This window comes from Neophocaena asiaeorientalis, unplaced genomic scaffold (assembly GCF_003031525.2).
Source record: "Neophocaena asiaeorientalis asiaeorientalis breed wild unplaced genomic scaffold, Neophocaena_asiaeorientalis_V1.1 scaffold148, whole genome shotgun sequence".
Classification (NCBI taxonomy): domain Eukaryota; kingdom Metazoa; phylum Chordata; class Mammalia; order Artiodactyla; family Phocoenidae; genus Neophocaena; species Neophocaena asiaeorientalis.
Window position 1 is genome coordinate 129,821 of NW_020174050.1, and position 15,362 is coordinate 145,182.

The following is a 15,362-nucleotide window of genomic DNA, read 5'->3' on the forward strand; positions in this document are numbered from 1 at the left end:
CTATACTGACTTCAAAAAGAGCTCTATGGCCTGGTATCCTTATGTAATATGAATCAAATCAAGTCACTGAGTTGAATGTTGACATAACATTCCAGTTAATTTTAATTATCTATTAAATATATACTAACTAAACATATTAAACTAAATACATATTTTGACCTGCCTTTTGATCATGGTCAATGCTTTATGACAATAGCATATGGTTAATATTCATTCACCTTTGTTCCCTAAATATCTTTGCATAAACAATGTTTCTATACTTAAAAAACCCCAAATTCATCAAGGAAAGCATCTTCTAAATCTTACTGCTGTAAGCTCATTTTCCTCGACTGTTATTATACATAATAAGAGGCTTGATTTGACAGCTCCTATAATAACATATTATAAATTTTACATTGGATGTGTTTTAAACTCTTGTGATGGCAAAACCATTTTTCTCAAAGCTGATTGGTTGTGCAGGTCTACAACAGTGCTTAAATGTGACCCAAGCTTTCTGAAAAGGAGGAGTCTTTTTATTTTAAGACTTTTTGGTACAGAAAATGACATCTTCATGAAGAATTTTTGTTTTATCATTAAGAAATAAATGTGTCTAGCTTCTTGAGATCTCCCTGGCTTTAGCAACTTGTAGTCATTTCCACTGTAGACCATTAAGAATATATTTCAAAGACAGGCTAGCAAAGTTCAAGTAAAAGTTTTTTTTATATGTTGGAGTTTCTAAGTGGCATTGGGTGAGTATTAGAGATTTTCAACATAATTAACATAGTTCCAAATAATGAACTTAATTCATAGATGTTGGTTGACTTCCTGATTGCATTCTTTGATGTTTGTTGATCATCAATTTTTGCACAGTAATCTTTTGATAAAACTTTAAACTTCTTCGTTTAGTTGGTGTATTTATTTTTCTTATAAGCTTTCTTCCAAACTAATTAGATCTCATTTAACACTGGGCTTTTGTACACGTCCCCATTGAGCATTCAAGTTTTGTCAACATTGCACTAAAAGTATCTCAGAATACAGTGCCTGGGTCATTTTCTCTCTGATTTAGCTTTCACCTTACTCTTAAAGCAACAGAAGATTAAGCTTGAAGAGAGTTTGAAAACTCTCTAATAAAGGTAGAGCTGAAGTTTTGCTCTTAGTTTCTTCATTTATTTGTTTCATTTCTATATTTGAGTTTCTTCTCATGCAAAATCTATACTTTTCTTAAAGGCTTATGAAAATTTTGGTGAAAAAATGTTGCTGCTGCAGTGCAGGCATAAAGCTTCATCTCCTAAGCTAGATAACCTGGTGAGTATTTTCATTTATTTTTCCTAATACAAACAGATCACATAGCGAACTAAATATTGTCAGAAGTACACTTGAGAGGATAAAACACTATTTAAATATGTCAGAAGAATAAAGAGCATCTGAGACCACAGATGGAATGTTAGAACTAAGAACTTACATAGTCATTGTATTCCATAACAATCATTATAATTTAAAAAAAGAGCTAAGCATAGACTTTTATACAATCATGAATTTTTAGAGATGGAAGGAATCTTAAAGTCATCCAACATAATATATTAATTTTATAAAAGAGAAAAAGAGTGACATTTTATATTTGCAAAGCAGTGGACCACATCTTCCTATATGAGTGTTTAGCATTATCAAGAATCTCAGTGACTGCTACTATAGAAATTAGAAGGATGATTAAGCAAGATAGAAATTAAACATACAAAGCTTCCCCCAAAATCTCAAGCCATAATCTTAGAAAATAGATTAAGGAAAGCATTCACCAGTATTCTCTTTATTAACTTCCTTGTGCTGTTGTAGCCTATACTAAGCACACTAGTTTCAGTTATTTTTAATTCTCTACAATGCTATGATTCTGAAAATCTTTAATTGGTAAGAAAGACATTTACATATTACTGCTTCCTTTGTTTAATTACACTCTTCCAATTTCTCTGATATATAAAAGGTAACTGTTTAAACCTACAGTTTAAGAAAATGATGAAGTGTCCTCTAGTTATATTGCTTCTGTGGAAAGCAAGTAGAAGGGTGAGCATTGGCTCAAATCACTACTAGGTGCATTTCATGCCCAGGAAATGAAAGAAACAAAAGGAATGAGCAAATACTGGTGTCTATATCCTGGTTACTATGCTAGGAATTGTCTTGCATCTGATAAATTGTGAAAATATATCGTTCTGATTAAAACCTTTATTTTTGTCTATTGTATATGCAAGTGGAAGAGTTTTCTTAAGGGGTTACCCAAGTAAATGCTTTAGAAGAAACCTTATTCAAAGATGTAAATACAAGTATTAATTATATAAGCCTTGCATAATTAACTAGAGTGGGATAAATAAAATCCATGAAAACAATCTCTGAACTTCATATTTGTCTATAGTTTCTATCTTTTCCTCTATGTTTAATCAAACTGTCTAACAAAGAGATAAATTTATAGTTTTTCTTATTTTTTCCCATTTCTTTTACCAGACCTTGAGCAGAAGTGATTTGTAAAAAGATTAAATAATAACAATAATAATAGAAACAACAATAGCGGAAAGAAGAAAAGCACAGATTCTAAAACATTCCAGTGTATATAACAAGACATTTTATAATGGAATGTAGTCTATAGCACCTTAGAAAGTAGCTCAAAGTACTGATTTTGGATTGTCCCGTCACTGGGACTGAGATTATCCTGAACAGTGAATATAGACACTACTATGACTTTCTAAACCAGCCTAGCAACTAGAAATTCAAAATCACCAATATTCATATTTTTCAAGATAAACTCCTAATTTCTAATTTTCACATTCCAGTGCTATGAGCCATCTTTTCAAGCATCAATGTTTTCTCTGTCTCTCTGTCTCTGTCTCTCTCCCTCTTACTTTTATCTTTCCTTTTTAACTGACCCTTTTGGCAGCTTAGAACAGTACCAGGTAATAACCATCTAATAGTTTCTTAATGTAAAATAAACATGGCAGCAGAAGTCCCTTTCACTGTGTATATCAGTGTTCTCCTTGACAGGCAGGTGGGCTAGTGCCTGGATAAGCACCAAGTGCCCCCAGCAGAAGTATTTCACAGTTCAAAACTAAAATCCAGTTTTGTATCCCAGGTACCAAGTGGAAAAATGAAGATTCTCCTGGTTTTTCTAGGTCTGCTTTGTTATTCCATAGCTATGCCAGTGAGTATTAAAAAAAATTAGGACTTTTCTTTATGTTCTATTGTTGCATAGTTTGGGGGAAATTCCTGGGCTTATTTCAATTGATGTTCTGAATTTGTCACAAATATTCTCTCACTTCCAGATGCAAAGGCCCCGAATGCCTGGATTTAGCAGTAAAAGTGAGGAGGTATGTATGTTTAGTCTCAGGAGAGACATTTTCCAGAGCCCTGTCCTGAGAGTTCATTTAAAAAGAATATTAGGGAGTTCCCTGGTTGCCTAGTGGTTAGGATTCTGGGCTTTCAATGCCAGGCCCAGATTCAGTCCCTAGTCAGGGAACTGAGATTCCTCAAGCTGCAGGTGCCACCAAAAAATAAAAAATAAAAAGGAGAATAATGGAAAACTTTCTGATATATAAAATTTCTTATGAAAGAGGTAGAGAGACTCTACCTCTTAAACTCTCAAATCATAGTGCCATAGAAGGTTTTTAAATTTCATTACTTATTTTAAATTCATGTATAACTAGTAAAAGACATTATGACTGTTATATCTAAAAATCAGAAACTTGCTTCTTGTGATTTTATTGAATAAAAAATTTTCACTTTGTGCCACATAAATGGATTCCTTTTGTCACAGATGCGCTATGGTCACTTCAACTTTATGAACTCCCCACCTGTAAGTTCCGCTTTATATTATTTCTAATGATTTCTTGTTTATATACAGATAGTTATAAGGTTTGTCTTAGCTAATAAAGACACCAATCATTATTCACATGTTTTAATTAACCATTATAAGAGTTTCAAGGAAAATAAATTGTTTCACCTATCCCCTTACACCAAATTTTCTTCTTATTCATTAATATTGTACTTTCATGTAGAAAAAAGCATTTATTAATTACACTGCTTCTTTATATCTGAGAGAAATTTGTTCTGGGAAAAGACTATACAAGATATATTTACAAATAATGAGAACAAAAAATAGCATAAGTAAATACTGGGAGGAGGATAAAGTTTTATTTGGATTATCTTGAAAGATAACACTAAAATTATGAAATAAGTTTTTGTCTAATTTTTAAAATTTAGCTTATACTTCCCACTATGTGCTAATTCTTAGAACTAACTAATAATGAATGTATTATCAGTTGAATCTTCTGGCATAATTTTTCTGAAAAAATTGTATGATAGTACAATAATACTATATGTTACTTTTGACTTTGGTAACATGATCATGAGACCCATTTAGGGGAAAAATCAAGGACTTCATCAATTTTCCCTTAATCTTTTTCATTCAAGTCATTCTCTTTTAAAGCCTCTCACCTAAAATCATCACCATTGTCAATTTTCTCATCTTTATCTTTTGATAGGCCCAACTTTTCAAACTCTCATTCTCAGTTTTAGCAACTTTGCCAGTGATTTGAAATTTTTACCAACTTAATTGTCATGAAATCCTACATCTTAATGCAAGAGTTGCAATTTCACCTTCCATCAATCCACATGGCATTTGCACGGTATTGTGTGTGTATCATCCATAGACAGTGAGAGACTGATTAATGAAGCCTGGAGACAGAGACTGGTGTTAAGTCAGAGAGGGAATGTTTGAATGGGAACTACTGTTGTAAGAGGTCAATTCATACATTAGCATTTTCAGATTATAACTGCTTTTGCTTCCCTGCCAGCCTTGTAATTGTGGAGATTTTCATAATGAAAACGGAATTAATGAGGATTCACCTGTAATCGAGAAGCACAGGCCCCATATAAGGATATTTACACACATAAAATTTTTACTCTTTCACTTTCTTTTTTTTTTAACACTCTCACTTCGTCTTCTTTTTGCTCTTTCTCCTCTTCATCCAGCCTATAACAAGTCACAGGAATTGTGAACTTGATATCAACTCCTCTGTAACTTGACTTGTATACTTCTTATCTGAGTCAGGGCTTCAGAGTTAGAAAATTATAAGCTGAATTCTTTAACTGAAATCTCTCACCTAATTCTGCCTTTTGCTTTGTTTCCTTGGTTTTATGAAAGACTGAAATTCATTTCTGTAAGAAAACATGTAAAGAAATGCTAGCTAGGCAGGTGAGAGGGAGGTCCAAGAGGGAGGGCATATATGTATACATATTGCTGATTCACTTCGTTGTACAGTGGAAACTAACACAACATTGTAAAGCAACTATATTCCAATTTTAAAAAATAACAAAAATAAAAAGTATAAGAGAGCATTTTTTTAAAAAATGCTAGGGCTTCCCTGGTGGCGCAGTGGTTGAGAGTCTGCCTGCCGATGCAGGGGACGCGGGTTCGTGCCCCGGTCTGGGAAGATCCCACATGCCGCGGAGCGGCTGGGCCCGTGAGCCATGGCCGCTGAGCCTGCGCGTCCGGAGCCTGTGCTCCGCGACGGGAGAGGCCACGACAGTGAGAGGCCCGCGTACCGCAAAAAAATAAATAATAAAAACAATAAATAAATAAATAAAATAAAATGCTAGCTAAAGAGCTTGAAGCTTCCATTGTTGACTTAAGCTTCATAGGCTTTTTAAGATCCTGGACTGAGTTTTAGAGACTGACAGAGAGGGTGAGGAGAGCTGGAGTACCAGCACTCATGTGAATTTACTGTTATTTACTACCCTTGCAGATGGCACACCTGGGTCCCTTGTATGGAAATGGTATGCAGCTCCCTCAGCTCTTCCTGCCGTACCAGATGCCCATGTGGCCTCAGCCACCACCCAACAAGCGCCCACAGAAACCTTCATCTCCCTCAGCACCCAAACACCAGAGCAAGACTGATCAAGCCCCAGAGACCCAGAAACCCAACCAGCCTCAACTAAAACAGCCCCTACCAGAGCATCCTTTAAAGCAGCCATCACTCACCCCAACTCAGCCCCAAGAGGAAACCCAGACACCTCAGGTGAGGCTTGCCCAGCAAAATTCCAAACCAGAGTCATAAATGGCCTCAGAGGGCTTCGGAGGGCCATGCCACCCCCACAAACACACTTCCTCCAATGCTCCTCAACACGGATACCGCTATGTACAAAACAGAATCATTAGTTTGGACACTTTCTTCCAAGGTGATGCTGTCACCACCTACCCAAAACTGCCTGGCAAGTCTATTCTAGCCTTCATTTAATGGAAAATTACCCAAATGCTGTTGAGAAGCTCCTTTTAAAATACAGAGGCAACAGGGTATAAACATGAGCACCAACAGAAAAGTCAGGGGACAGAGATTCAAATTCTACCCCAGCCCTTATTAGTTGTATGATCTTGAGCAAGTCACTTTGCCTTTCTAGGCTCCAGGTTCATCATGAGTAAATGGAATGTTCTCTAAGTCCCTTCCAGATCTATGCTTCGACTGTCTAAAACATTGCTCTGAAAGTTAACACTGCTTCCAGGACTTCAGGATAGCATAAATGTAGTCCTGACTTAAAACAAGAAGACGGGCAGATGATTTCTCAAGATCTCATCCATCATGGAGCTTCTAAAATGTTGTCTTGAGTCAATTAGCCTTCATTATCAGACCTACTATAGCTGTAGAGAATACAAATTTGAATGAAAAGACACTCCTGGCTTTGAATCCTGGCTTCAATCATTTACCAGCTCTGAGATTTGGGGCAAGCGACTCAATTTCTCTGAACCTCAGAATCTTAAGTGAAATGAAAATAATAATAGCACATATCTTCTACAGTTATGTGAGGATTAAATGAGCTTACTAGTATAAAATTCTCAGCACATTACCTAGAACGTAAGTGCTCAATAATACTAATTGTTATTATTATCATCTCTGCCCTTAAAAAATTCAGTTTAATGCAAAGGAAGATGTAGACTTCCAAGTTCTAAATAATTGTCTTTAATAAGTTTGTTTCATTTTTCATTTACTCTTCTCATTTCCACATCACTCTGATTCTTTTCTTCTTTCTAGGCATTCCCACCATTTAGCAATGGGCTATTTCCCTATCAACAGCTACCGTGGCATGTTCCACATGTGAGTTCTTTTCCTTTAAACTAGAACTGAAAAATAATATTAGCATGCTGTATCTCAAACTAATTTGAGTTCATACATTTTAAATGGAATGCCATATGCCAATCAGTAGAGAATATGAAACAAAATCATCACATCAGTAATCATGTAGGAAAAAAAGAATTTTTAATTGGATTTTTTACTCAAATTGTTGAAATGAACATAGACTAAATCATCCAACACTACTACTAACTTAGATAATGAATTAATTTCTAAAGCTTGTGCTCCTTCAGTACTATTCCTCACCCAAGAGATGAGAAAACACAAAGATTATCCTCATTTAATGTAATGGGGAAACTGGGACAAAATGGAGTTTGAAAACCATGATTAGGCTAATATCCTTCCATAATGTCTTATTATTTCTAGACAAAGATATTTCATTGTAAAGAATTTTGCAAAATAATTATAGGAATCCTTTAAAGGTTAAAATCATTAAAATAAAACATAATGTTGAAATTGCATGGCAAGCATTTAAGATATGAATCGCAAAATAAACTAATTGAACTATAGAAATATTAATGGTCAGTTGCAGTTAAACTAACAAAAACAACATCAGTAAATATTTGATGACTCTTCATTTAGCTATGGCATTGGTTTTTCTTGTCTACAACTCTATAGCCAAGAAGGCTTCTTATAACCAAGGAACAATTCATTTCAAGCAGTAAAAATTTCTTATTTCTTTTTCCTTATAAGAGTGACATCCTTTTTACTGGCAATACTGAACAAAGAAAATGAAGGCAGTACCAGGTGAAGATTTAAAAAGGAGATGAACACGATTCTCTTGCTGAAATAGCTATTAATCTCATCTATGTAGAACTTCTGTGGGAGCTGAATTGCTTTTTGAAACCCTCCCACTATGCTTTTCTCAACCCTCCTATGAGCAGAAACCCAACCTTCTAGTTTGATTAGGAAAATAAACCTTGGTTTTGACTATAAAAATATTTTAGTAATAATCCAGGAAGGATTGTCAGTTTGTCACCTTAAATGTAAACATTCAAAAAATAACATCATTATTTAATCTCAATTATTAGATATTCTAATATAGATGTTTGGATCCTAATAGCACTCAAATCTCTGTGCGTGTGTGTGTGTGTGTGTGTGCACGCACACGTGTGTGTATTGGTGATGGGGCAGGACGACTGCCAGGATATGCAGCCACATGTGGTATTTTCTGTAAGATAACCTGGGATCCAGATGAAGGCTTTGTATTTACCAGAATTCACTGATGGTTATGTCATAATTATTAATAGCTAGATTTTAAGAGCTAATGACTCAGAAGTTAAAAGCCACCAACAGTGCTAACGCTGACTTGAACTATTTTTAAAAATCTTGAGTTTTACAATCATATGGCAACATAGAAAGTGGTTTTCTCTGTGTTCATTGTGTCTTTCACCTTTCAGAGGGTACCACCAGGTTATGGACGTCCACCAGTCAGCAACGAAGAAGGTGGAGTAAGTACAAGCAAAGCTACAATCCTCATTAGGAATTACAATATGAAAGTCTGCTTTTTTTTATCCCCATCTAATAAGAAAGTTAAAATCCAACACATGAACCTGTAGCTCAAGCACCTGTGATTTTTAAAAAGTGAAACCAAGCAAGTAATCTAAAATAAAATAAATGTGATATATCATTTCTCCCCTACATGTATAGAAATCAACCTCTCTCTCTCTCTCTCTCTCTCTCTCTCTCTCAGAAGGCTAACTTACTAACCTTTGCTCAAGGCTGATGCTGGACTCTAAACAGTGATGGAACAACTAGTCAACAGGAACGAAGTAAATCTATCTCAGAATGTTATCCCCAGAAGGAAATTAAGTAACCATCTAATGACCTCATTGTACAAATAAATTGAAGCCAAGAGAAGCTAAATTACTATTCAGTTTTACCTACTGAGTTAGAGGATAAACTGGACCCAGAATCCAAGTGTTCTGATATCCTATTCAATGGGTTTTTTAGTACACCACACTAGGAGAGGGGCCAAATGCAGTGATACACTATTTAAATATTCTAGCAATGTGTCATCAAAAAAAGCCATTGTAGTGATTGTGGCACAGTACCCCACCCCTAGATTGTACTTCCTCTTTTTCCCTAAATATGTGATATGTCCTCAGTGAAATGTGGAAACCTGATAGTTCTAGGGGGAGGGGCTGAGGGGCGGGTTGTTAAAACAATGACATTGAAAATTCCTATTCAGTAATGGCATAAGGTGCTTTCAGATATATCATTGTGAAATAATCCCAAATCATTATTCAGATAAGTGCATGCAACCTGGAAATGGGCACTTCAATTTTTTCAATTTTTATTGTGTTATAGTTGGTTTACAATGTTGTGTTAGTTTCAGGTGTAGAGCAAAGTGAATCTGTTATATATATGCACGTATCCACTCTTTTTTAGGTTCTTTTCCCATGTAGGCCATTACGGAGTATTGAGTAGAGTTCCCTGTGCTATACAGTATGTCTTTATTAGTAATCTGTTTTATATATAGTAGTGTGTATATGTCAATCCCAGTCTTCCGATTTATCCCTCCTCCCCCTTACCCCCTGGTAACCATAAGTTTATTTTCTATATCTGTGACTCTATTTCTGTTTTGTAGATAAGTTCATTTGTACCCTTTTTTTTACATTCCACATATAAGCGGTATCACATGATACTTGTCGTTCTCTGACTTCACTCAGTGTGACAATCTCTAGGTCCATCCATGTTGCTGCAAATGGCATTATTTCATTCTTTTGGACATTTAGGTTGCTTCTATGTCCTGGTTATTGTAAATATGGGCACTTCAAATTTTTACAAACATTTCATGAGAGAGTGAAGGAGGATGACACAGGCAATTTGCATAGGTATGAACATCTGCATTCCACCTCTCAGGGACACTGCCTGATTTGCTGCATGCTGTCCGAGACATATCCTCATGCATCCGTCTCTTCATCTCTATCCACAAGTAGGGATAAAAATACTTTTTCTTTAGATTGTATTTTTTTTAAAGAAAAACTAAATGACCTAAATGCCACGTGTGTCTAACAAACATACTAACTGACACTGCTCATGATGATTGCATCATTCATTAAACAAACATTTATTAAGCACTTCCCACTGTGCTAAGTACTGGGGAAAACAAAGATGAGAAGCATGTTTTCACTCAAAAACTTCACATGGGAAAGTCAAGTGGAAGAATCCCAGAAAAATAAGCAACTGAAATTCAGTGGGATAATTGTTAAAGCAGAAGCCTATACTGCTGGGGACACCTGAGAGTAGAGCCTAATTCTGCCTAAGAAAACCAGGACAGAGAAGGGAGCATTCAAGCTGAGTCCAGAAGATGAATCAAGTTCTCCAGGAGGGATAAATGTATAGGCAAAGAGAAAGTTCAATCTGAAGAAGCCATGTGCAAAGGCACTGAAACATAGAGTACTCAGAGAACTAAAAGTAGCTGTTTTTAAATTATTATTTATTGTAGTAAGAACACAACATGAGATCTACCCTCCCAACAAATTCTGAAGTATACAATACAATATTGTTGCCTATAGGTACAATGTTGTACAGCAGATCTTTCTCATCTTGCTTAACTGAACCGCTAAGCCCGTTGATTAGCAACTCCCCATTTCCCCCTCCCCCTAGCCCCTGGCAATCACCATTCTACTCTTTAATTCTATGAATTTGACTCTTTTAGATACCTCATAAAATGGAATCATGCAGCATTCATCTTTCTGTGACTGGCTTATTTCACTTACCAAAACGTCCTCAAGGTTCATCTATGTTGGTGCATATTGCAGAGTTTCCTTCTTTTTTAAGGTCATTGTGAATAGTGCTGCAAGTAGTGTGATTTACAACCGCATAAACTACAAGGGGGAGGAAATGAGGCTGGATATAATTGTTATGGGCCAGATGATTATTTAAAATAGTAATTATTATTATCTTTATTAATATATTATTATTATCAGGCACTTAGTAAGTACTAGACACTGAGCTTTATATATGTTACCTCACTTGATCTTCATGATAACCTATGAGGTAGATATTATTTTATTATCTCCATTTTACAAATGAATAAACTGAGGTTAGCCCAGAGTCATATTATTAGTACTGGTGGAATAGGGATTTTAACCCATATTTGTCTAGAGCCCCACTCTTTGGCACCATGCTTTGTATGTTATGCTCTGGGTTTACAGTTTGTCCTGTAAGGTAAGGGCAACTTTAATTAATATTTAAGGAGGAAAGTGACAGAACTTTCCCACATACCCACCCCCAACCTCCACTACTCTGATGGCAATGGACAGGCAGGATTATAGGAAAGTAAAATTATATCCAGAGTAACCAGTAAGAAAACTGTTGCAATAGTTCAGGGGTATTGGGGATAAAGGAGGAGGAGACAAAGATGAAAGTTTAGATTTTATAAGATTTGGTCATTAATTATCTGGGGGAAATAAAGGAGAGAGTGGAAACTTGGGAAACTGGGTATATAGTGGTGAATTCTGCTTAGATATAGAATATTAGAGAATAAGGTTTTGGGGAAAATGAGTCCAGTGTGGGTACATTCAATTGGAGATACTCATAAACTCTTTAGTGTAGCAGTCTTGCTGTCTCAACCTCAGGAGAGAATCATGTGCCAGAGTTATGGCTTTAGGAGTCACTGGCATGTATCTGTATTGAAAGAACTGGACTGCAATAGATTGATCAAAGCAGGTGTGCAAAATGAGAACAAAAGAATAAGGTGGATAGAGGATGGAATCCTAAAAAAAAAACAAAAAGAACTTAGATTTAGAATCCAGGCCTAGGAAGAGAAAACTGAAAAGTAATGGTCAGAGAGTAAGAGTATCAGAAGGAAGAAGGGTCATGGAAACCAAGGAGGAATCAAATTTCAAGAAAGAAAGCGTAGCCAACGGTGATTTAAAAATTATGTGGCCAATAAGATTTTTACTATCACTTTAAAAAATTCCAAGCAGCACCATGGTGGGAAACAAAGAATAATTGTCAATTTCCATCTTCTTCCCTACAGAATCCTTACTTTGGATATTTTGGATATCATGGATTTGGGGGCCGTCCTCCTTATTATTCAGAAGAGATGTTTGAACAAGATTTTGAAAAACCAAAAGAAAAAGATCCTCCTAAAACAGAAAGTCCAGCCACTGATCCTTCAGCTAATTCAACAGTTCCTGAAACTAATTCTACCCAGTCAAATGCACCCAATCCCAGAGGGAGTCAGGGTGGAAATGACACCAGCCCAACAGGAAACAGTGTCCAGGGGTCTAACACTGTGAGCAATACTACAGCTCAAAACAGCCCTGCAGTAAATGTTTCAGGCCAGGGAGTTCCAAGAAGTCAAACCCCATGGGGACCAAGTCAGACAAATATTCATGAAAATTATCCAAATCCTAACATCCGTAGTTTTCCTGCAGGAAGACAATGGCGACCTACTGGCACCGCTATGGGGCACAAACGTAATGGGCCTTTTTACCGAAATCAACAAATTCAAAGGGGTCCCCGGTGGAACTCCTTTGTTTTGGAAGGCAAACAAGCAGTTCGTCCAGGATATCCAATATACCGCAGAGCTTATGCTTCCACTGCAAGAGGCAACTCTCCCAATTATGTAGGAAATCCAGCAAATTTCAGAAGAAAGCCTGAAGGGCCAAATAAACACCCTGTGGGAACCAATGTTGCCCCTCTGGGTCCCAAACATGGTACTGTTGGCCACAATGAAAACATCCAAAATCCAAGAGAGAAGCCAGTAAGTCAAAAAGAAGGAATAGTCATTCCTACAAGGGATCCAAGTGGCCCCTGGAGAAACTCTCAAGACTATGGAGTTAATAAATCAAACTATAAACTGCCTCACCCTGAGGATAACATGCTAGTCCCAAATTTTAATTCTATTGGTCAACGTGAAAACTCTTATTACCTGAGAGGAGATTCCAGAAGAGCTCCAAATTCTAATGGAAAAACCCAAAGCCAGAATTTGCTCAAAGGGATTATTTTGGAGCCAAGAAGAATTCCATATGAATCAGAAATTAATCAGCCAGAATTAAAGCACAGTATATATCAGCCTGTGTACCCTGAGGGATTTCCTTCCCCTCCAAGGGAACATTTTAATGCTGAAAGAAATACTTGGAACCAACAAGAAATCTCTCCACCTTTTAAGGAAGATCCTGGAAAGCATGAAGAACACTTACCTCATCCTTCCCATGGCTCTGGAGGACGTGTTTACTACCCTGACTATATCCCCTATGACCCCAGGGAAAACTCACCATACCTTAGAAGTAATACATGGGCTGAAAGAGATGATTCTCCCAATACAATGAGGCAACCTGAAAATCCACACTATCCCATGAATACTCCAGACCCAAAAAAGACAATCCCTTATAATGAAGAAGACCCAATAGATCCAACTGGAGATGAATCTTTTCCAGGACAAAGTAGATGGAGTGTGGCGGAGTCAAGCTTTAAAGGAGATCCAACAGTTAGGCACTATGAAGGCGAGCAATATACCTCAAATCAACCAAAGGAATACCTTCCCTATTCCTTAGATATTAATCCATCAAAACCCAGGAAGGATTTCCCTTATGGTGAATTTTACCCCTGGAACCCAGATGAGAATTTCCCATCATATAATACAGCTCCCACTGAACCGCGGCCAGTGGAGAGCAGGGGCTATTATGCTAATAATGCCGTTGGACAAGAAGAAAGCACTATGCTTCCTTCTTGGAACTCCTGGGACCACAGGATTCAAGCCCAAGAGCAGAAAGAAAGAAAGCCATATTTTAACAGAAATTTCTGGGATCAGCCAACAAATTTACACAAAGTCCCTGCTAGTTCACCATACCAGAAGGAGAACAAGCCTTATTCCAGTGACTCCCCAGCTGGGCTTCAGAAAAATCCAATATGGCATGAAGGTGAGAATTTGAATTATGGCATGCAGATCACTAGGTTAAATTCACCAGAGACAGAACACTTGGTTTTCCCAGACTTAATTCCTCCAAGTTACCCAGCAGTTCAAAAAGGAGCACATTTATTTCACCTAAGCCAGAGAGGCCCTTGCTGTGCTGGTGGCTCCACAGGGCCCAAGGACAATCCACTTGCTCTACAAGACTACACTCCATCTTTTGGTCTTGCACCAGGGGAGAACCAAGACACCAGCCCTGTGTATATAGAAGACAGTCAAACTAAGCATGTAAGACATACTATCTCCCCGACAAGCATCCTAGCTGGCCAAAGAAACAGCTCAGAGAAAAGACTGCCTGGAGAAAGTCAAAACCCAAGTCCTTTCAGAGATGACATGTCCACTCTGAAGAGGAACACACCACATTCTATAAATCAGTTGGGCCAAAGGGGAATTATGCCCTTTCCCAAAACCAGTTCCCTTCAATCAAAGAATACACCTTGCCTCAAAAGTGATCTTGGAGGAGAAGGAAACATTTTGGAACAAATATTTGAAGGCAACCAGCTCAATGAAAGAACTGTTGATCTTACTCCTGAGCAGCTTGTTATTGGTACACCTGATGAAGGTCCCAAGCCAGAAGGAATTCCAAGTGAAGTGCAAGGAAATGAGGGTGAAAGGCAGCAGAGACCATCTAGCATCCTACAGTTACCATGTTTTGCCTCCAAATTAACAAAGTATCACACCTCCGGCACTGGAACTCCATCTAGCATTGGAAGGCAAGGCTCATTTGATGGGGATCCAATTACGCCTACTGAAATTCCTAACTCATTGGCTGAGTTAGCTACCAGGGCACAGTTTCAGAATATAAATGTAGACCCACTTAATGGAGATGAACACACTCTATTTGATTCTCTTCAAGTAGGGACCAATCCACAGGACCAGGTGCAAGACTGCTTACTACTTCAGGCCTAGGAATTATCTCAATCAAGCATTCTTTGGGGAAGGAAAATACCTGCTATTCTACAGTGGTTTCCAGACATTCTTCCCCCAAGATTTGATAAGTATCTCACCCTCTTGGTTATCCTTAAGTTTTTCCCCATTCCAGCAATAGGAGGTTGGGGCTCTGGGAGTTGCTAGATCCAGTATTGTCACCAATTAGCACACACTTAAAAAAAACAGGAAGTCTATGACCACCAGTGCCTTGAAACTTAGAAGCCACTTGTCTGGATTAGTTTCCCTTTGCTTGCCGATTCTTCCTTTTTCTCTCAAGGTTCCATACTTGCAAAATTGTCTGGTTTTGCAAGACAGAAAAGCAGATGAATTTTCCATTTTATGTATGGAGATCTATACATCAA

The 15,362-nt window shown here is 37.3% G+C and overlaps 1 protein-coding gene across 1 annotated transcript; it reads left to right on the top strand.

Moving 5' to 3' along the window:
* The first annotated feature begins 1,230 nt into the window (after positions 1 to 1,230).
* Positions 1,231 to 14,979, top strand: ENAM (enamelin). The gene is made up of 8 exons (XM_024754187.1): positions 1,231 to 1,284; positions 3,092 to 3,160; positions 3,282 to 3,326; positions 3,773 to 3,811; positions 5,763 to 6,035; positions 7,044 to 7,106; positions 8,543 to 8,593; positions 12,133 to 14,979. Exons 1-8 carry the CDS (start codon positions 1,231 to 1,233, stop codon positions 14,977 to 14,979), a joined length of 3,441 nt encoding a protein of 1,146 aa, XP_024609955.1.
* Positions 14,980 to 15,362: the final 383 nt, after the last annotated feature.

Coding starts and splice junctions, on each gene's coding strand:
- ENAM (XM_024754187.1), top strand. CDS start 1,231: ATGTTGCTGCTGCAGTGCAGGCATAAAGCTTCATCTCCTAAGCTAGAT. Junction 3,812..5,762: donor ACTTTATGAACTCCCCACCT/GTAAGTTCCGCT, acceptor CTACCCTTGCAG/ATGGCACACCTGGGTCCCTT. Junction 7,107..8,542: donor TACCGTGGCATGTTCCACAT/GTGAGTTCTTTT, acceptor TTCACCTTTCAG/AGGGTACCACCAGGTTATGG.